General features: G+C 40.7%; 1 protein-coding gene across 1 annotated transcript in view; it reads right to left on the bottom strand.

Moving 5' to 3' along the window:
* Positions 1–2,230: 2,230 nt before the first annotated feature.
* PHEX (phosphate regulating endopeptidase X-linked) overlaps positions 2,231–22,904 on the bottom strand; it is a 256,306-nt gene continuing 235,632 nt past the window's right edge. The window contains exons 16-22 of the mRNA XM_056558599.1: positions 21,393–21,447; positions 16,996–17,063; positions 15,368–15,498; positions 14,027–14,092; positions 11,291–11,395; positions 9,076–9,152; positions 2,231–4,551 (exon numbers count right to left, since the gene is read on the bottom strand). Of these exons, the coding sequence (XP_056414574.1) occupies positions 4,449–4,551; positions 9,076–9,152; positions 11,291–11,395; positions 14,027–14,092; positions 15,368–15,498; positions 16,996–17,063; positions 21,393–21,447 (605 nt within the window). The 3' untranslated portion in view covers positions 2,231–4,448. The remainder of the gene's footprint in view (positions 4,552–9,075; positions 9,153–11,290; positions 11,396–14,026; positions 14,093–15,367; positions 15,499–16,995; positions 17,064–21,392; positions 21,448–22,904) is intronic.

The raw sequence follows: 22,904 nt of genomic DNA on the forward strand, positions 1-22,904 counted from the left end.
CTCATCTGTGTTGGTTTCCTCTGCTGTACATGGCTCGTGACCGTAGAAATCCCCCTCAAACAAGGATAGGTAGTCTTCCTCGAGGTTCCATTTCTGATACTTAGGCCAAGACAGATCCGGTTCCAGGTCTGGCACCTCCGACTGCGGCAGCATCTCTCTCTGCTTGTCCTGGATGTCCCAGAGTCTGTATGCCTCTGTACGGCCGAAGTCGTACCGCTCCTCGAATGCATCCCACAATAGACCAGGCCAGCCAAAGTCTGTCCCTTCCCGAGAACAGGCTGTGTTTGGCTCCGACTGCCTGCAGCTTGCCCACCAGTACAGGGCACGGTAATGAACCTCGAGCTCCATTTCTTTCTGCACCAATCTGTGCAACTCAACCATTTCGCTGCCCGTGGGTTGCTCTCTCAGGTAGCGAAGCCGCAAGTGGACCTGTTCCCTAAAGACTTGTGCTCGGCTTCTCACCGACTCCTCAAGAGCAACTTCCCAAATCTGCAAGTGAATTAAGGCTCTCTCTTGCATGGACATCTCTTCCATGGCATACTGCAGCTTCGCTATACGGAGTTGTGTCAGCTGTGTAAGGACCCTGTTCACACTCTCTCGTGGAGGATCTTTGAAGAGACTCAGGAACCATTTCACCTCTCTTCGGAAATCCTCCACCCTTACAGGCTCTTCCTCGCCAGGGTAAGTTGCTGAGACCGGGGTTAAGCCAGCGGCTGTATCTCCCCCAGCTGGGCTGGAGAAGTCAGATTCCACCGTTGCCACCACTTGTGATGGACTGACTCTGCCAAAAGTGACTTCTCCTTCCGGGATGACAAGCACCAGCGTATCACAGGCAATATCCCCAGGCAGAACTAGAGATTATTGCATCCTTGTACCCAAAGAACCAGGCAACTCCAGTGTTCAGGTATAAAATCAGAACTCTTTATTGTGGAACAAGTGTCTTCTTTTATAGGAAGGACATCACAGGGGGAAGAGTCAGTAAAGACAATACAGGTGACAGTGAGTCTGGGAGATAATCCAATAAAGGTGATTAGCTCTCCCTATACAGTGCCTTGAGTGCAAAAGGTGGAGGTGTGCAGAAGTTGGAATGTGTGCAAAAAGGAGAAGCATGTGTAGAATTAGTGTATCGTACAAAAGGTGAACCGTGTGCAAAAAGTGGACCGTGTGCAAAATGTGAACAATGTGCAAAAGGTGTATTGTGTAAAGGAGGTGGACAATGTGCAAACGGTCGACCATGTGCAAAAAGGTGTATTGTGCACAGAAAGTGGACCGTGTGCAGAAAGTGTATGAAAACAGTAAATAAAAGTATTTTAACTCTGAGCTTTATGTCACTGGACAACATCAACTGAGGGGTACAAATAGTGATGTCCTAAAGTCCATCCAAGTAGGTAGGGTGACTCTAGGATCCGTCACAAGTATGCCATGTGTTTTTTTTTTTGCTTATCTGGCACCATAGGGACTTCCTAAATGTGACATACCCCCCAAAAACCATTTCAGAAAAACTCACTCACCAAAATCCCATTGTCGCTCCTTCCCTTCTGAGCCCTCTAGTGCATCCAAGCTAATTTCTCCATGTGAATGTACATTCAGAAATGTTGTTAACCCTTTAGGTGTTTCACGGGAATAGCAGCAAAGTGAAGGAGAAAATTAAAAATCTAAATTTTTTACACTAACAAGTTCTTGTAGACCCAGTTTTTGAATTTTTACAAGGGGTTAAAGGTGAAAAAACCTCCCAAAATGTGTAACCCAATTTCTCTCAAGTAAGGAAATATCTCATACATCCACATATGAGATATTTCCTTACTCGAGAGAAATTGGGTTACACATTTTGGGAGGCTTTTTCACCTTTAACCCCATGTTAGTGTAAAAAATTTAGATTTTTAATTTTCTCCTTCACTTTGCTGCTATTCCTGTGAAACACCTAAAGGGTTAACAACATTTCTGAATGTACATTCACATGGAGAAATTAGCTTGGAGCACTCACCTCGGACACCATGTTCTTTATTCAGTAATGTCTTTATTTACATTGCAGGTGGAACGTACAGCAGGGAGTTGGGAAAATGGGACAATAGCGGGTTGGTTCAGCCGGTGGGCGACGGTCCGTATCTCGCTCTTGCGCTTCATCAGACCCCTCGAGGGGCCTACTGGCTGAACCCACCCGTTATTGTTCCATCTTCCCACCTCCCTGCTGTACGTTCCACCTGCAATGTGAATAAAGACATTACTGAATAAAGAACGTGGTGTCCGAGGTGAGTGCTCCGAGCTAATTTCTCCTTGTGAATGTATGGTTATGCTGTGCCTTACTTGAGAAACACTAGACATGGACACTGAATCAAACTAGGCTGTGCATTTCCTGTATGCCAACAGGATAATCCTCGGAAATATTTAGAATTGAGACAGTGCCAGGTCATCTATTTCTTGTGAGGGTAAACTTTCTTAATGTCATTCTGTATACTTTGAGGGGTGCAGTTTTTATAATGGGGTAATTTATGGGGTATTTCTAATATAAAGGCCCCTCAAATCCACATCAAAACTGAAAAATTCTGATTTTGTAAATGTTGTGAAAAATTTGAAAATTGTTGCTGAACTTTGAAGCCCTCTGATGTCTTACTAAAGTAAAAATATGTCATCTTTATGATACCAACATAAAGTAGCCATATTGTATATGTGAATCAATATATAATGTATTTAGTATGTCTATTTTCCTTACAAGCAGAGAGCTTCAAAGTTAGAAAAATGCAAAATTTTCAAATTTTTCATGAAATTTTGGAAATTTTCACCAAGAAATGAGGCAGGTATTGATGAAAATTTACAAATTTATTAAAGTAGAATATGTCACGGAAAAACAATCTCGGAATCAATTTCATAACTAAAAGTATCCCAGAGTTATTATTGCTTAAAGTGACAGTGGTCACTGGTCCTTAAGGTGAAAATGGGCTTGGTCCTTAAGGGGTTATATGGTGTGTTCACTTTGGACAATCCTTTATTTTTTTAAGTGCTTCACAAAAAAACTAGATGTCCATGGAATGATGCAATGATCAGCTATACACTGACAGCAAGTGTTCAGTTTCCCTGCAGAACCACCACCGGTTAAATGAAGCATTACATGCTGCCCATTGAAACTAATGGAATATTATTGATCCTTCTGAGCAGTGTTTCCCCACCAGGGTGCCTCTAGTTGTTGCAAAACTATAACTCCCACCATGCCCGGAGGTGAACTAGTTGGGAAACACTGCTCCAGAAAGAGAAATCTCTTTGTAACTCAGGCTGATTGAGAAGGGTCTCTCAAATAATGAAGTATAACCTAAAGTGATATATAAACCAGACATCCCTTTTAACCAAGAGTTTAATGGAAGTAAAAAATATATAATATATTGGTGGGTAGCACCAAATGGCAAACTAAACTCTGACATAGCTACATATGGATTTGGAGCATGTGGTGTCTATATTAGGACATCCTCAGGCATCATCCTGAACTCCCTCCTCTCTCAGACCAAACTTCGTCCTACCTCAGGCAAATCTCCGTCCTCCCTCCTTCCTCATTCAAAACTCCCTCTTCCCTCGGTCCAAACTCCCTCCAACCTCAGACAAATGCCCTGCTTCTGTCTCAAGCCGAAAGCTCTGCAGAGTGTGTTCCTCCCTGATTGGCTGAGGCCAAACATACCTCCCTCAGCTCTCGGCAATGCAAGCAGTCTCGAGCAGAGAGGGGAAAGGGAGCATAAATGCATAGTTCAGTGTTTCCCAACCAGGGTGCCTCAAGCTGTTGAAAAACTGCAACTCCCAGATGTGTGGCCTCAGGCATTCAGGATGGATGACACTCTGCAGAGTTATTGGCCTGAGCCAGCACAGAGTTGTGTCTGAGGGAGGAGAGAGTTTTGAACGAGGGAGGACAGAGTTCAGGATGATGCCTGAGGATTTCCTAATATGGACTGTGTAGGTGCGTACATAAAGGAGATTCCAAATAAAGCATCATATCTGTTTACACCGCCAAACTCTTTTACTTTGTTTTAAACATTAATTCTAAATTCATGGAAATGGAAAGAAAGACATTAAAAAAAAAAAAACAATAATAATTTTTTGGAGCAATTATATTTCAACCTTTTGATTTTATTTTTATTTCCTGTCTTATTGCCAAGTCTTACAACTGATCAACTGATCAGCTTGTTGTTTTTTAAAATAAGGTCCACTTTTGTGTTACAATACACAAGAACAGCATATATTTGGCTAGGCTTTCTTAGCATGTGAGATGTATCCATGAATAATGATTAAAAAAAAAAAAAAGCACAAACATTTAATCCCCATAATATATATATATATTTTTTTTTCAAATAGCTTTAAGATGTTAAAGTGGATTATCCTCTTTGGTTTCGAAAAATGAAATGCCATAAAACAATTTATACAGCAGCTTAAACAGCAGTCCTTGTATTACATAAAATGAGGCTTCACTTCTACCACACTCGGCATGAATTATTTCCACGATTCATTAATGTGTTCTCTGGACATTTGAAAGCTTTACGGAATTCTTCAAAATTACTCATTGCGCCAATTACCCTGTAGAGAAAAAAATTGAAATCATTGAGTTCATGTAATTTATTGTTTCTGCACTCGAATGCCTACATTTGTTTTACCTTCGCGTAAGAAATATCTCAATATCCATATTTCTCATAATGATTGAAGCAGATATAAAAACCATTAACAGAACCACATTGCGGAGTTGGACTGAATGAGTCAAAACCTCCGAATCTTGCACTGTCTCTTTTACTTTTTAAACATTGCTGATTTCCTAGGGGGGGGGGGGGGGGCGGAGAGCTTGCATTGGCCTCTGTGGCTACAGATCCTCTTCTATGTAGATTGCCTATCTGCAGCAGGCTCTACTAATGGAAAACAGATAGCAAAAGGCAGTGCTGCACTGATCTTTGTGAGCAATTAATCCAGTTTTTACATACATAATTTGGTATCGCCATGCGCAGAATTGTCAAAACTATAATAATATAACATTATTTGCCCCTTATGGTGAATAGAAAAAAAAAATACCAAACCCTAGAATCACGTTTTTTGATCACATCACAGAAAAAGTAAAATGCAATTAAAAAGGCCAGTCAATACCAATGTGATACTGATAAAAACTACAGATCACAGCACACAAAAATAAACCCCCATACAGCCCCATAAATGAGTTATAGAGGTGAGAAAATGGCAATTTAACCACTTAGGGACCAAGGGCGTACAGGTACGCCCTGACGATCTAGTACTTAAGGACCAAGGGTGTACCTGTATGCCCGTGGGAATTCCGGTTCCCGTCGCTCACTGGGCAGGGACCGGACCGGAATACCTGCTGAAATCATTCAGCAAGCACCTCGTCAATTCAGACTGGCGATTAGCGGCGACTCCGGGTCATACAGGTCTCCGGTGACCCGGAAAATAAGGGGGATCGAGGTAGTCCAAGACACCCACAATCCCCCTAAAGTGATAGGAGTAAGGTGGCAGGGGTGTCACCCCTCCTATCCCTGCTATTGGTCGGTCAGAAGTGACCAACCGATAGCAGATCGGGGGCAGGGGGTTTAAGTTTGGTTCCCCCGCTCTGCCCAACCACGGTAGTCTGGGCAGAAGGGGGAAACTGTGCTGTGACCGTTGGTCACTTACCGGTGACGAACAAAGGTGGGCAGCGATGAGGTGCGGCTCCCTGGTGCAGACTACGGAAGCTGGTAAGTTGTTGCCTAGCAACATCTGGAGGGCTACAGTTTGGAGACCATTATACAGTGGTCTCTAAACTGTAGCCCTCCAGAAGTTGCAAAACTACAACTCCCAGCATGCCCAGACAGCTGTTTGCTGTTTGGGCAAACTGGGATTTGTAGTTTTGCAATATTTGGAGGGCTACCATTTGGAGATCACTGTGCAGTGGTCTCTAAACTGTGGCCCTCTAGATCTTGCGAAACTACAACTCCCAGCATGCCCACAAAGCAGTTTGCTGTCTGGGCATGCTGGGATTTGTAGTTTTGCAACATCTGCAGGGGGGGCGGCCCAGCATGCACGAACAGCAAATAGCTGTCCCGCCATGCTGGGAGTTGTAGTTGTGTGCCTCTTATGAAAAGGAAAAGTTGGGGTCTACACTAGAGCGAACTAACAGTAAATAGGCTTGTAGCGAACCTCGCAGCTCGGCCCTTGATTTCTTTAGTCTGCGTAAATTAGTTTAGCTTTCCAAGGGCTCTGGTTGCCTGGAAAAGTTCAGGATGACAGTCTTAGGTCTCCTGGGACTGTATCCACCTTTTCCAGGCAACTGGAGCCCTTGGAAAGCTGAACTAATTTATGCAGACTAAAGTAATCAAGGGCCGAGCTGCAAAGTTCGCTATGAGTCAATTTACTGTAAGTCCGCTCATCTCTAGACTACACCAGCCTGTTAGTGTGAAAAAAAATCATTTACACTAACATGCTGGTGTTGCCCCATACTTTTTATTTTTTACAAGAGGTAAAATAAAAAAATAGACCCAAAATTTGTAACACAATTTCTCCTGAGTACGGAAATACCCCATATGTGGGCGTAAAATGCTCTGCGGATGCACAACAAGGCTCAGGAGTGAGAGCGCACTATGTACATTTGAGGCCTAAATTGGTGATTTGCACAAGGGTGGCTGATTTTATAGTGGTTCTGACATAAACGCAAAAAAATAAATACCCACATGTGACCCCATTTTGGAAACTACACCCCTCACGTAACGTAACAAGGGGTAAAGTGAGCCTTAACACCCCACAGGTGTTTAACAAATTTTAGTTAAAGTTGGATGGGAAAATGAAAAAAAAAAATTTTTTATCTAAAATGCTGGTGTTACCCGAAATTTTTCATTTTCACAAGGGAAAATAGGAAAGAAAGCCCCCCAAAAATTTGTAGCCCCATTTCTTCTGAGTAAGAACATACCCCATATGTGGATGTAAAGTGCTCTGCGGGCAAACTACAATGCTCAGAAGAGAAGGAGCGCCATTGGGCTTTTGGAGAAAATGTTTGTCTGGACATGTGCTTTTTGAACAGCGGTCCATGAAAATAACACCAGTGGGGTGGAAATGCTCACTGCACCCCTTAATAAAATTCTGTGATGGGTTTAGTTTCCAAAATGGGGTCACATGTGGGGGGGGTCCACTGTTCTGGCACCATGGAGGGCTTTGTAAACGTACATGGCCCCCGACTTCCATTCCAAACAAATTCTCTCTCCAAAAGCTCAATGGCGATCCTTCTCTTCTGAGCATTGTAGTGTGCCAGCAGAGCACTTGATGTCCACACATGGGGTATTTTCATACTCAGAAGAAATGGGGTTACACATTTTTGGGGGCATTTTCTCCTATTAGCCCTTGTAAAAATGTAAACTTTGGGGGAAAACCAGCATTTTAGTGGGAAAAAATAATTTTCAGTTACACATCCGACAAAAAGTTGTCAAACACCTGTGGGGTGTTAAGGCTCACTGTACTCCTTGTTATGTTCCTTGAGGGGTGTCGTTTCTAAAATAGCATGCTATATGTTATTATTATTTTTTTTCAGTTCTAGCACCATAGGGGCTTCCTAAATATGACATGCCCCCCAAAAACCATTTCAAAAAAATTTGCTTTCCAAAAGCCAAATGTGACTCCTTCTCTTCCGAGCATTGTAGTTCGACCACAGAGCATTTAACTTCCTGGGGTATTTCCATACTCTGAAGAAATGGGGTTACAAATATTGGGGGGCATTTTCTCCCATTACCCTTTGTAAAAATTGTAAATTTGGGGGAAAAAACTGCACACATCTGACTTTAACGAAAAGTCATCAAACATCTGTGGAGTGTTAAGGCTCACTGGACCCCTTGTTACTTGCCTTAAGGAGTGTAGTTTCTAAAAATAGTATGCCATGTGTTTTTTTGTTTGTTTTTTGCTGTTATGGCACCATAGGGGGTTCCTAAATGCAACATGCCCCCCAAAAACCATTTCCCAAAAATTCACTCTCCAAAATCCCATTGTCGCTCCTTCCCTTCTGAGCCCTCCAGTGCACCCACAGAACACTTTACATCCTCATATGAGTTATTTCCTTACTCGAGAGAAATTGGGTTACAAATTTTGAGAGGCTTTTTCTCCTATTAACCCTTGTAAAAATAAAAAAAACTGGGTCTACAAGAACATGCGCATGAAGATTTTGAATTTTCTCCTCCACTTTGCTGCTATTCCTGTGAAACACCTAAAGGGTTAACACACTTTCTGAATGTCATTTTGAAAACGTTGAGGGGTGCAGTTTCTCTAATGGGGTAATTTATGGGGGTTTTCTAATATGAAGGCCCTTCAAATTCACTTCAAAACTGAACTGGTCCCTGAAAAATTCAGATTTGGAAAATTTCTTGAAATTTTTTTCAATTGCTGCTGAACTTTGAAGCCCTCTGATGTCTTCCAAAAGTAAAAACATGTCAACTTTATGATGCCAACATAAAGTAGACATTGTATATGTGAATCAATATAACATTTATTTGGAATGTCTATTTCCCTTACATACAGAGAGCTTCAAATTTAGAAAAATGCAACATTTTCAAATTTTTCATGAAATTTTGGAATTTTTCACCAAGAAATATAGACAAAAATGTACCACTATGTTAAATCAGAATATGTCACAAATAAACTATCTCGGAATCAAATTCATAAGTAAAAGCATCCCAGAGTTATTAATGCTTAAAGTGATAGTGATCAGATGCGCAAAAAATGCTATGGTCCTTGAAAATTGGCTTGGTCCCTAAGGAATTAAAACAAATTCTAAAAAGTTTAGAATTTTTTAAAAGTAGTAAAACATAACAGAGACTATACAAATTGGGTATCTTTGTAATTGTGCCAACCCAATAAATCAAGATAACATGTCATTTTAACTGCATGGTGAAGGGCGTAAAAAAAAGGTCCTTCTAATTTGCAAAAATTGCATTTATTTTTTTCAATTTCACCTCACAAATAATTTTGTTTGAAAAAAAAGAAAGAAATGTATTACAAAGTAAAATTGGTTCTGCAAAAAACAAGCCTTTATATGACTATGTAGATGAAAAAATTACTACATATAATTTACAGATCAAGAACTCTTACCGGAACTGAGGTGGGCTATGTACTCCAGTCATGACTACATCTCTTGCAGCTTCAGGGCGAAAAGTATTGCACCTTACCTACAATATAATAAAAAAAAAAAAAAAAAAAATACATTAGGGAAGGGTAACACGTAGCATATACACAGCGCATTTTACACTGCGCAAAATCCGTTGCCCAATAGGAAATACACCACATATTCTCTTATGAACAGAAACACAGACATGAAGTCAATGGATAGCAAAATACACAACAGAAATACACAGCAAAATACGGCATGTGTGAATCTACTCTAAGTTTTTATTCACACGGTGGAATTTCCGCTTCCGGAATTCCACCTCAAATTAAAGTCCATAGACTTCTATGGGATTCCGCACTCCCATTCCCACTTTAGAATTTCGGCTTGCGGAATTCCACAAGCGGAAATTCAGAAGTGTGAATGGAAGTGCGGAATCCCATAGAAGTCTATGGGCTTTAATTTGAGGCAAAATTCCGCCATGTGAATAGACCCTTATGGTCCACCAAAACCTGGACTCCACATTCTTCAAACAAACCTGTCTAAGATTACCATAGGGTTCTATGGAGATCCTAGTTCAGTTTAATAGAATTGCATGGGAATCAAGTGTTACATTCATTATAATAAATCCGAAATTGAGGCTATATTACAACAAAAATTTGGAATCACCACACTTAGAGGATAGTCACCTTGTATATTTTTAATAAATAGAAAATACTTATTACAGATAGGACACAAAATTAGAGATGAGCGAAGTTACAGTGATTCGATTCGTCACGAACCTCGCTGCTCGGCGTTTGCTGACTTTAGCCTGCATAAATTAGTTCAGCTTTCAGGTGCTCCAGTGGGCTGGAAAAGATGGATACAGTCCTAGTAGACTCTCTCCTAGGACTGTATCCACCTTTTCCAGCCCACCGGAGCACCTGAAAGCTGAACTAATTTATGCAGGCTAAGGTCAGCAAACGCCGAGCAGCAATGTTTGTGACGAATCAAATCACTATAACTTTGCTCATCTCTACACAAAACACTGTTTCATAGAGTGCACATTTGAGCAACATGAAACATATCTCCTATAAATGAAATGATTTGAATCCCATTCTGACATTTGACATACATGTACATTTTCCTTTCATAACCTTCCCATTTTGTTTAAACGTGCACCAGATTTTACACACACAGACTGAAAACAGCCAACATCTTGCCTCACTCTGTGTTAGATTTCCATCTTGAAAGAGTTTTAGAATGCGTTCCAATATTTTAAATGACAGCTCTCTTGTTGAAGCATGTTTTCTGTCAATAACAGCTCGGTAAAGTCTGTAAGCACTTTCTCTTTTAACTGCAGAATCATTTGAGCTTTAAGACTTTTGCCAATATTTGTTTTAAAATGTTATTTTGAAAGTAACACCATATTTTCCCTCAACATTGAGTGATTCCAAAGTTTCTTCCTCTACTTGATCTGAAAAAAATGTTTGTCAATAATTTACATTCCCCTTCACTTGTACGAGGTATGTTGCATGAAGCCAAAATGTTCAGGTATTAAAGAGGTACTCCGCCCCTAGACATCTTATCCCCTATCCAAAGGACAGGGGATAAGATGTCAGATCGCGGGGGTCCCGCCGCTGGGGACCCCCGGGATCTCGGCTGCAGGACCCACCTGTTGCGGCTTTCGGAAACGCTGAAGGCTTGGGCTCCCGACCACGGTGACGTGAGATCGTGACGTCACGACTCCACCCCCGTGTGACGTCACACCCCGCTCTTCAATGCAAGTCTATGGGCGGAGTCATGACATCACAATCTCACGTCACCGTGGTCGTGAGACGTTAGGACGAGAGCCTCCAGCGCTGCCGGAAGCCGCAACAGGTGGGTCCTGCAGCAGAAATCCCGGGGGTCCCCAGCGGCGGGACCCCCGCGATTTAACATCATATCCCCTATCCTTTCAATAGGAGGTAAGATATCTAGGGGCGGAGTACCCCTTTAAACACACATTGTTGCGTATCAAATCTGTGATTTGTGCATTTAACAGGAAGTAAGAGAAATCAATATCCTCTAAATTCAGGTAGAATTCTTTTATCATCCATCATGACACTGATAAGTAAATAAATAAATACATACATAAATAAATACATAAATGTAAAAGTACCATTGGAAAGGCATAGTTACAGTGGTCTGTTTCTTAAAATGCGTCATTATATTGTGACTTACATGAGCATAGCTTAAGAAAAACAGTTGGTTGTGGTTAAGATCTATGCCAGGAAGAAGTAATTCCTCTTTTCCATTTCTTTGGTCTTGAATCCATTTTCTGTATGCCTATAAAAAGAAAAAAAATATATAATAATTGTATTATCTTATTAATTGTACTATGATACAACAACAGTTTTTCTAACTTTTCTGTCTTAAACACTAAACATTAAAATAAAGGTGAATAAAGGATTATTTTTTGTTGGCAGATGCCTGACGGTGTTAAAAAGCAGAGAAAGGAAGACGCAATTGAAGATGCTATAGCTTTTTTTTCAAGCATTCCAAAACTTATCCCTTTTTAGGAGTTGAAACAGGATTAGTGTCCAAAAATGAAGGAAAAAATAGCTTTTTTAAACACTGAAATTTTGAAAACTTTAAAGAATCAAGTCTCTCAAAATATTGAAGAAGGAATAGCTTTTGTAAACATTAAAAAGTTGAAAAATATTATCCCTTTTTTGGGATCTTGGCGGGTCTATTTGGAGGCCTGGCTGGTAGTATCAGCAGATCCATTTGGTGATGATTAATGTAAGGTTGGAATACCAGAAAAACTTTGTCATCACGTACTCCAACGTAAAGATCCTTCTACTGCTGATCCTGCAGGGGTAGCACTGGCAGAGGGAGTGCAGCATTGACTTAGCAGGTAGTGGAGAGTGGAGTGTTATTTGTTGGAAAGCAGTAGCAAGCTGGCTGTGTAGCTAGTCCCTAAAAATTAAATTTAGCCTCTTCAGAAGGTGAAAAATACTGAATATTCTTCGTAAAAGTGTGGCTATACAGTATTTTTTCCTTCATGTGCACAATACACCTGTCAGTGACAGAAGACAGTAGTAAAGTAATGGTGGTTGTAGCCAGCGGACAGAAAGCATTGGGGAACTAGTAGTAGTTGTAGTTAGGCCTTGTAGTGTTGCTCCACGTTATTGCGTAAAGTTATCAACTCAGGTCCTGGACATGCCATACTTTGCAGTTTGCAGATTTAAAACATGATAGGCTTCTCAAAGTAGTGAAGAAGAAATAGCTTTTGTAAACATTGAAAAGTTAAAAAAATTATCAAAAATTCTCCCTTATTGGGAGTTGCAACTGGAGTGGTATCCCAAAATAGTAATGAAGAAACAGCTTTTGTTTGAAAGCCCAAAAATTATCCAGTTTTTTTAGGTCATGTGTTGTGTATGTGTAGGCCTGGCTAGTACTAGCAGCATCAAGGGGAGTGGACTGGGGGTAGTTATAGCCAGCGGACAGTAGGCAGTCATAGACTGATGGTAGTTGTAGTTGCCAGAAGGTGTGATGGACTGGTGGTAGTTATAGAAGCCAGCAGACATCATGTAGTGACGGACTGGTGTATTAGTAGTAGCCAGTGAACAGCAGGTGGAGGTATACTGGTGGTAGTCGTAGTAGCCAGTGGACAGCAGAGGTGATGGACTAGTTCTAGTTGTCGCCAGCAGAAAGCAGGCAGTGGTGGACTAGTACAACTTGTAGCTGATTTGTGATACACTTTCATAGAGCTAAGTAAGTGCATCACAAGGATTTTTTTACATGGAAGAACACCATTAAAAGATAAGAACACAGAAGCCAAACTGTGCCCCTCCCTTTTTTATCACTGACATAATCATCATTAAGCTCCACTTCATTATCCCCACCACTCCTCTCAGTATGAACTTCTGTCATCTGATCACCTTGATCAGCATATCCATTGTAATGGCTTACAGTATCCCCAACACACCTACCACCACCAGTCCTACTAGTGCTATGCTCGGCCACTGCATTGGAACTGACCATCTAGAAAAGTCACCTACACCACGCTATGAAACTGTAGATGGTAAAGAATCCACTGACACTTGGCTCAAAGTTACATTGGCAGACCGTTTTAAGATGACCGAGAACGAGTCAACCAGTCCACAAGGGCGTCCAAAATCACACAATCCCTGGAAGACAGTAACAGTTTTTCCTTACTACTGCTGCTACTACTACCACCAGGCATCTGACTGCTGCTGCTACCTTTACTGGGCCTGGGTAAATAGGGCACCACCTGATCTGCTACTGCCATCAACATGCTTACAGGCAGAGGACATTGCAGGAGTGTTCTTTCCTTTAACCCTTCTTCTGCGAACCATTCATTTATAAGACTTTTTTTATTGACAAAAATTATTCCATATTTACCATAAATGCTTTAAATAAGTTTTTATGTTAAACGTTTGATTAAATCCCGAAAAAAAAGACTGAGATGCGTATACCATGCTCACTTTTAAAGTTTTTTTTAGCTCCGCCTGCTTTCACTTGTAATGTGACAGCTTTTATGGGTTCATTCTGGGATCTGTAGTGTAACAACTGGCCACAGTAATGCTGGTGACAGTAGGTCACTGTCTGAGGTCAGCTCACTGCTCAATGCTTTGCACAGCTTGCTTTCTATTGTAATGAAATACGTTTATTGGCTCCTTCTACAGCAACACTGCTGGAATCTGTAGTGCACCAAGTGGACATAGTAATGCAGGTGAGAGGTCACTGTCTGAGGTCAGTCCATTGATCAATGCTTTGCTCAGCTTGCTTTCTATTGGATTCTTGAAGGCTTTTTGGGATTAGTTGTTCCTGTGCACTGTTTGGAGAATTACTAGACTGTGAGCAGACAGCTGGTTGTATTTTTTTATTCAAGAGAGAGATTTTTCTTATACCATTCTTATTGTTGTTTTAAAATAATATACAGTTACTTACACGAAAGGCTTCTCTCATTCCACCATTGTCTGCAATATTTTCTGCCAAAGTCTTTGATCCTTTTACCTGAAAGTGTAAAAGCATATAATAACATATAAACCATGTGATAACAGTGACATGAAACAAAGGTTACAGGACAAAAACATTTTGTAATATACAGTGAGGTGAGCCACGGGATGTGATGGTGAGGTGTATGGGGCAGATGTTATAGCCCAGGGGCAGATGGAATTAACCCCTAAATGTTCATGACGCTAAGGTGTGGTTTTCCCGATAACCACCCGAACGGTAGCACCGCTAGTCCTAGTTAGGCAGGGCAAATAAAAGTCCAAGGCCAGGTAAGGGTTAACGGTAGCTTTACTGAGGTAGACAGATGGTAACAGTCTTTACAGCTAGGCCAGGATCCCAAAGAGGTGGCCAGTAACACGGAGGGGACCTTTCAGCTTGCTGGGACTTGCAGTGACTTGACAGACTTTAGGACAGTCATGCTGACTATAATAGACTTGACTGAAGGTAGTTACAGCAGACATAAATGACTTGACTTTCTGACATGTGGCTTGCGGCCTCCAGGTGTGCTGGACACTGGCTCTGAGACATTTGGACTAAACTTGACCTCAGCAAAGAATGAGGTAGAAGAGCAAAAGTGGCAGATTGCAGCTCCTCCCTTCCTTATAAAGGGGGGCTGTGCAAGGAGCCCATGGGTCAAGCTGCAGGTCACCTGGTTAGCTGGTGCTCTCTGGGTAACAAAGCATGTGAATTGAACATGTGAACACATTATCATGTGACTAACTGAAAGGTCCTTAAAGGTCCTTTACAAATAATACATATAAGGCTATGTGGGAGATGCTGCAGGAGAGCCTCTAGGACACAGAGGGACTCAGCCTGACAGGGCCTAAGTACTGTACAGGACTATATTCTGTACTGGGACATCACAAAAGAATAAAATAACTAATAAAATATGATGGCATTGATATAAAGTCCTTACAAATGTTAGTAACCTATACTCTAACCCCTTGTTAGGCTACATTCACATCAAAAATTTAGCAATAAGGTTTTGTATCAGTTTTTCCCCCAAACAAGAAACAAAAAACTGACAAAACCGTATGCAAAATTGTATGTTATAAAAACGATATACTATGTAATTCCACTGCGACTTGCCGACTCCCATAGCCGGGGGATTTGCAAAAGCTGTTCCTCAGCGCTGCAGTACTACTATTACTCCCGTCATGGGACAGACTTTGGCTTATAAGTTAGTGTCGTAGCGGGTCACAGGGTGTGATCGCTCCCTCATTAACCTGTACTACTACTTCCAACATGGAACAGATTCTTTTCTGTAACACTTACATTCATTCCAGCTAGCTTCCAGTAATAATCATTGTATTGGTCCACAACACATTTTGTTCTTTCTTTGAATTTTTCCTCTGATTCTGTAGTCCACCATGGATGTAAATTTCCATCTTTGTCATACTTCCTTCCTATATAACATAAATACCTTACTTTATTCCGCATAAGATAAACTGTGAAATATTGCATTTATTGTTCTATGAGACAAAACATTGCTAACATTGAGCAGTAGATACAAAAATAATCTATACATATAAAACTCAAAGTGTGTGTGTGTGTATGAATGTTCCAGCATCACGTCCAAACGGCTAAAGATATTAACATGAAACTGCACACATGTTACTTATATGTCAAAAACAAACATAGGATAGGTAATTTAACCCTTACTCACCCCCATTTGCCAGGGTCGGGGTTTTTGTTTAAAGTCCTATACAAGTCTATGTGAAATATATGTAACTGCATAACTTACAAACGGCTGGAGATATTTCGATAATACTTGGTCACATGTTACTTATATGTCCACTTGAAATATAGGATAGTTAATTTAACCCTTAACTACCCCCATTTGTGAGGGTCGGGGTTTTTGTTTAAAGTCCCATGCAAATCCATGGGAAATGTATGTTCCCACATAACTTCCGTACAGCTGGAGATATTTCAATAATACCTGGTACACACGTTATTTATATGTCAAATAAAAATATATGATAGTTAAATTAACCCTTACCTACACTCTTATATAAAAGATGGGTTTTTGTTTCAAGTCCCATGCAAGTATAAGTATATGGGACTTCCAGTACCTTACTCCACAAACTCTATCTGCATCTCCTGGAGAATGTGTCAGTCCGGCTTGCAAGCCATCTCACAAAGACATGCCCACTGCTTAAGCCCCACCCCTTTTATTCTCTACCCTTTTTGTGCATCGGTCTGACTTGCAAATCACACCCAGTCCCACAAAGCCACGTCCCCTTCTATTTTCAGCTTACAATATCTTCATCACAAATCAGTCCGATCTGAGGACAGGATATGAGGATGGGACATAAGGATGGGATATGAGGTCAGGATATGAGGACAGGATATGAGGACAGCATATAAGGATAGGATATGAGGTCAGGATATGAGGATGGGATATGAGATCGGGATATGAGGATGGATATGAGGTCGGGACATGAGGACAGGATAAAAGGATGGGATATGAGGTTGGGATATGAGGACGGGATGTGAGGACGGGATATGAGGTAGAGATCCGAGGACGGAATAGGAGGTCGGGATATGAGGACGGGATTTGAGGACAGGATATGAGGTCGGGATAGGAGGTCGGGATAGGAGGTCGGGATAGGCGGTCGGGATGGACGGCATATCTGGTCGAGATATGAGGACGGGATAGGAGGTTGGGATATGAGGTCGAGATATGAGGACGGGATATGAGGTTGAGATATGAGGATGGGATATAGGATATGGGAATGGGATATGACAACAATATATGAGGATGGGATATGAAGTCAAAAGCTTTCTCTTTTGTTAATTTTCCTCCCCAACAAGGATTAGGAAGGGAAAAATCGGGCAATGCCGGGTACTCGGCTAGTACACTATAAATGTTCATTATTTACATAGACAGGAAATATATTCACCATTACTGTCAAAGCCGTGTGTGAACTCGTGGCCAACAATGACTCCAATTGCTCCATAGCTGAGGGATCTGTTAGAAAAACACACAAATGTTTCTAAATGCAAAAAAAAAAAATCTTCATTTATTTTAGAAGGAGTTCTGGCGTTCACCTCGTCATTTATTTTCTTATCAGGAAGCGGCTAGGATTCACAATTTAATTATTCATTTTCTTAATGTTGCCTGGGAATATCACAGATCAAAGATGAAATGGGATCACCGGGCTGCCAGTTCTAATCATTACCCCTGGGAAAGTTGGCAAATGTTTGACACTGATGCATGCAAATTCCATTTTCATTATATTTTCATGTTGGTGGGCAGTTTTATCTTACCTCTAGTGCAACCAGAAAACTTGACAAATGTGTTTCATATCTCTCCATGTTAATAATTGGTATTCATTATACCATACATGAATATCTCCCAGATCATAATTATACTGCTCCTAGTACAATGTCCTTTTAAAGGGGTACTCTGGTGGAAAACAATTTTTTTTTTAAATCAGCTGGTGCCAGAAATTTGAACAGATTTGTTAATTACTTCTATTTAAAAGTCTTAATCCTTGCAGTACTTATCAGCTGCTGTATGCTCCAGAGAAAGTTGTATAGTTCTTTCCAGTCTGGCCACAGTGCTCTCTGCTAACACCTCTGTCCACATCAGGAACTGTCCAGAGCAGGAACAAATTCCCATAGCAAACCTCTCCTGCTCTGGACAGTTCCTGATGTGGACAGAGGTGTCAGCAGAGAGCACTGTGGTCAGACAGAAAATAACTATAAAACTTCTTCTGTAGTACACAGTATCTGATAAGTACTGAAGGATTAAGATTATTAAATAGAGGTAATTTACTAATCTGTTTAATTTTCTGGCACCATTTGATTAGAAAAAATTAGTTTCCCACCGGTTTTTAAAGGGGTACTCCGCCCTAGACATCTTATCCCCTGTCCAAAGGATAGGGGATAAGATGTCTGATCATGGGGGTCCCACTGCTGGGGACCCCTGCAATCTCTACTGCAGCCCATCCGAGTCATCACTGCATGGAGCTAAGTTTGCTCCATGTGTGAGGACTCACGATACAGGGGCCAGAGTATCGTGATTTTACGGCTCCGCCCCCTCATGATGTCATGCTCTGCCCCTCGATGCAAACCTATTGGAGGGGGTGTGATGACTCAGGGGGGCTGCAGGAGAGATTGCGGGGCCCCCAGCAGCGGGACCCCCGCACTCAGGCATCTTAAGATGTCTAGGAGCGGAGTACCCCTTTAACCACTTTATTACCTGGAGATTTTTATGTCTAGATGTAGGGCAGTACCATTGCTGGCCCTGTCTGTGATGCTGAAATAAGAGAGTCTACTTCTGGGACCATTGACAACTTTGGCTTAGGTAGGTAATGCTTCCTATGAGGCTGTACAGTGGTCTCAACCCTATGTTCCAGAATTACAGGTATGTACCATGTGTTAGTGTGTAACTATCCCAGGACTAGATTCAAAGAATGCACATGTGGGGGTCATAGTCCTACACAAACAATTTTTATTTCATAATATAAGTGGCTGACTGAGGAGGATCTCGTTATGTGCCTATGGCCGCCAAATCGACCAGGAGAGGTTACCTATGAGTATTTGCTCCTGTTCTGGACAGTTCCTGCCACGGACAGAGGTATCAGCAGAGAGCACTGTGGTTAGACTGAAAAGAACTACACAACTTTCTCAGGAGCAAACAGCAGCTTATAAGTACTGGAAGACTAAAGATTTTTAAATACTCACTTAAAAATCAGTATAATTGTGTAGCACAAGTTGATTTGAAAATATTGCTTTCCTCCTGAGCACCACTTTAAAAGCACAACTCTTATTATGAAATAAATGCTGCAGCTTGGTATATAAAAAAAGAAATACAAATGAAAAGCACATTATATAGCGGAGATAAGCTCTGACATTTGACTTCTTAAAGCTGTCGAATACATCAATACGAGCTTTAATGGTATTTTTTTTAAGAGTTTGTAACACTCACTTTCACCTGAGTCATTTAAAGGGAGAGGTTATTTCTGTAATTTTATACAATCACAGGAGGCTTGGTGCTTAATTGGGGAGCTGAAAAATTGGGAAACTGGCTGTCTGCTTTTATTAAGTCACTTATGTTACTTTCATAAATACTAATGGTAAAGTAAGGTAGAAGGCCTGCTCTCCTTTATTAGAGACATGAAGCAAAGTTGCACATATTTTCTACAACTATTTAGAAAATAATAAAGCACACATTTCATAAGGCCTAGAATAACAAGGTTGTTCATTGCTTAATTCTTGTGTTTGGATTACAGCAAACATTGTATGATAATAAGTAGTCCTTGTTTTTGTCTATTCATTAATTTTCCTACTTGTGAACTGACATTACAAGAATATATTAAGGAACTGCTTAACCCCTTAAGGACACAGCCCATTTTGGCCGTGAAGTGGTACTCCACCCCTAGACATCTTATCCCCTATCCGTGTCACTTTTGCATATATGTGACTTTTTAATCACTTTATATGTCATTTTTCTGGGATGTGACCAAAAAGCAGCAATTTCGGACTTTGTTCTTTATTTTTTTTTTACGTTGACGCCATTCACTGCACAAGATCATTAACATAATCTTTTAATAGTTTGGACATTTTTTTTTCATAAAATGGAAAAAGGGAAACATTTTATTAAAAGTTTTTTTTTTACTTCACGTTTTTTATGTTCCCATAGGGGACTAGATATAGCAAACCTTAGATTGCTATTATGGATCAGTGCTATGCATATACATAACACTGATCAGTTATATCTGCGATCTATTGCTCTGGTCTTCTACAAGGCAAACCAAGCAGCAGATTGCCAGAGATCTGAAGGATTAATGGCAGACATCTGCACCATTGCTGATGTCCGCCATTACCGGCGGGTCCCTGGCTGCTAATAGCAGACGGGACCTGCCATGAATGAAGTGAGAGCAGCTACTGTGCTCACTACATGTACAGGATGTAAATGTATGTCCTGGTGCGTTAAGTACCAGCACATCAGGATGTCCATTCACATCCATTGTCCTTAAGGGGTTAAAGAAAAGTCCATTTGTTTAACACCATCTCATGTTACAGTATAAATTAAGTGCTGAGTAATTTCTTAATATATCTCTATAGAGGGGGTTAATTTAATGCAAGGACAAAGGGCTGTCTTTGTATACATAATTTAATTTCAATCCATAATTGTTACTGCCATAAAATTTATTGTTAGAGCCTTTTTCCGGCGATTATGTTGGAAAATACATCCAAGTTTTGGGACATAACTACTGAATACAGCTTTTTTGGGGCTATAGAATATTTCCAAACTGTGGACCTCCAATACTATAACTCTCAGTAGTTTTGCAACATCTGGAGGTCCACAGTTTAGAGATCTCTATTGCTTTTGCCATAGCCAAAATAAAGTCATAAAATACTGCCAAAAAAAAAAGCCAGAAAAGTTAAAAATAAGTGCCAAAATGATGGTTGAAATGTGAAGAAGTCTCAATGTCTGAAATTGTCTTTGCTTGTAAAAACGGTTGTTTTTTTAAGGCTTAAAAAACCTTAAAGAGTACCCGTCACCAAAATTCTCAACATAAATATGTTTAAAATGTAAAAGAAAAAACAGTCACTAGGGCTCTGTTCTTTTCCCTGCCACAATTACAGTGAGTTTGGTCTCCTCCCGGCCTGGCAGGAGACAAGACTCAGGAAGTGTTTCCCTGCACAGAGTTTGCTTGCCAGCTGCACAGAGCCTCACTGAAAGCTGCACAGACTGAATGCTCCACAGAGCCGTGCTGAAAGCTGCCCAGAGACTCATTGAAAGCTGCACAGAGCCTCACTGAAACTGCAAAGACTGAAAGCTGTACAGAGCCTCACTGAAGATGCATAGAGCTTGAGGTCTTCTAATCATCAGAGAACTGCAACCATGTGGGGCAGAAGTGGTCCTCCAGCAGGCTTGAATGATGTCATGCCTGCTGGGAAATGCCCACTTTCTCCTGCTGGGAGATTGCACTATGTGAGCAAGAATAAAGGAAAGAGAGCTTTTTAACACTCTGGAAAAATGTTAAGGGTGTTAGGCGTAGTTAGGGAACATAGCCTGAGTTTGTTTTAAAAAGTCTATTTGGGACTGAACTTGTTTTTTTTTCTTTCCTTTTTGTTACAAGTTCCGCTGCACTGACAAGCTTTAGGAGAATGTTAATGAAGCAAAAAGGTAATTTCATTCTACAACTTTCATTTGCTTTACTGAGACTATAACATTAGGATACAGTTGCTTGTTTTTTCCTGGTGTGTTTCACGGCTTTCAACATTCTTCAATATCATTTTTAATTACACCTACTTTTAAATGTCTAGATATTAGTTTACATACCGTGGATATTCTGTTCCCCAAAAGAAAGGCTTCTGAAGCTCTCCAGCTGGGAATCCTGATGTTCACATAAAACAGAGTAAAAATTATAATACAAATTGCTATATATAAAAAAAATCTTAAAATTGATATCAGATCTGTATACGTGAAATTTATATAAATGAAATATATGTACATTAAATATATATATATATATATATATATATATAGTAAATTTGATAGCCGTATTAGTCCAGTGATGCAGATGCAAATCAAAAAATGTTGCAGTATCTTGTAATACCTTTTTTTTATTGAACTAACAGAATTTTGTAGAGACAAGTGTGGTAGCCCTTGGGGGGTGTATGGTAGGGATGGTATGATGTTGGTATATGAGGGGTTAATATTAACCCAGTCACTGGTGACGCCAGGGTGAGGGCTGGTATGCTGAATCTATGTTCCGGCCTATTGCCGCCCTTCCCAGAAGCGATAGGTGCAATGAAATGACTGAAGATCCACAAGTAGATTTAACTTGAACTTGAATAACTTGACTGCAGTGCTTGCAATATCCAATACGTAGTAACAGTCTCATATAACAGTTCTTATGTTGCTTAGCGACTGGCAGAATGTTGCGGACCTTGCATGAAACTTATAGTCTCTGAATTTAGGGAATGATGTGCAGATCCGTCCGGATTTAGGGGAAATATTGAGCCGGTGATACTGCAGAGTGCTTAGGGGATGATACACGCTATAATTTAGATCATTCAGCCGTTACCGCAAGGCTCAGGCCTAACTCACTGCGATTACTGAGATATAGGTCTTCTCTCATCAAGAGCCAGGAGAAAGAGAGCGATAAGATGGCCACCGCTCCCTTATATGGGCAGGGGGCATGGCAATTTTGATTGGTCCGAACGTCTGCCACTCACTTTACATGGTATCATGGGATTGCTTACATCACAGGATCTATATACATTGCAAAACCCAAAATGAGGCTAGAGATACCAAAGTGAGGCCTGGAACGCATCCAGAACGAGGCTTGACACGTATCACATGACCCGAAGGCCCTGTGACACCATGGAAACCAGCAATTAACCATTTATATACAGAAATAATACTATTTACGTTATTCTATGGATAAATTAGGAATATATACCCTATCATAGAGGCGACTAGGAGCGGACTGACTAACAAATATTACTAAGTCCTAGGGACTCTGACTACGGGGACCCATAGATAAATGAGTACCAAATGAAATGCAGTACTGGGACACCACACAAGATTTCGGGATTCCTCCCTTTATCAAGTCCAAAGCAAATCTAAGCTCACAAGCAGGAGACACAGGTTACATCTCACAAATATGCAAGGGTTAAGACAATAGATGTGGAGAATTCACACTAAGATGGGCCATAAATTGTCCTGCTATAGGAACAAGACTAAATATATATAACCCAGGAATGTAATAATTATTTATCTTGTCTAATACACACAATATGCAGCATTTATTAAGCTTGATTTTAGTGCTCCTATAAGCAACTTTTT

The sequence above is a fragment of the Hyla sarda genome, chromosome 2 (assembly GCF_029499605.1).
Source record: "Hyla sarda isolate aHylSar1 chromosome 2, aHylSar1.hap1, whole genome shotgun sequence".
Lineage (NCBI taxonomy): Eukaryota > Metazoa > Chordata > Amphibia > Anura > Hylidae > Hyla > Hyla sarda.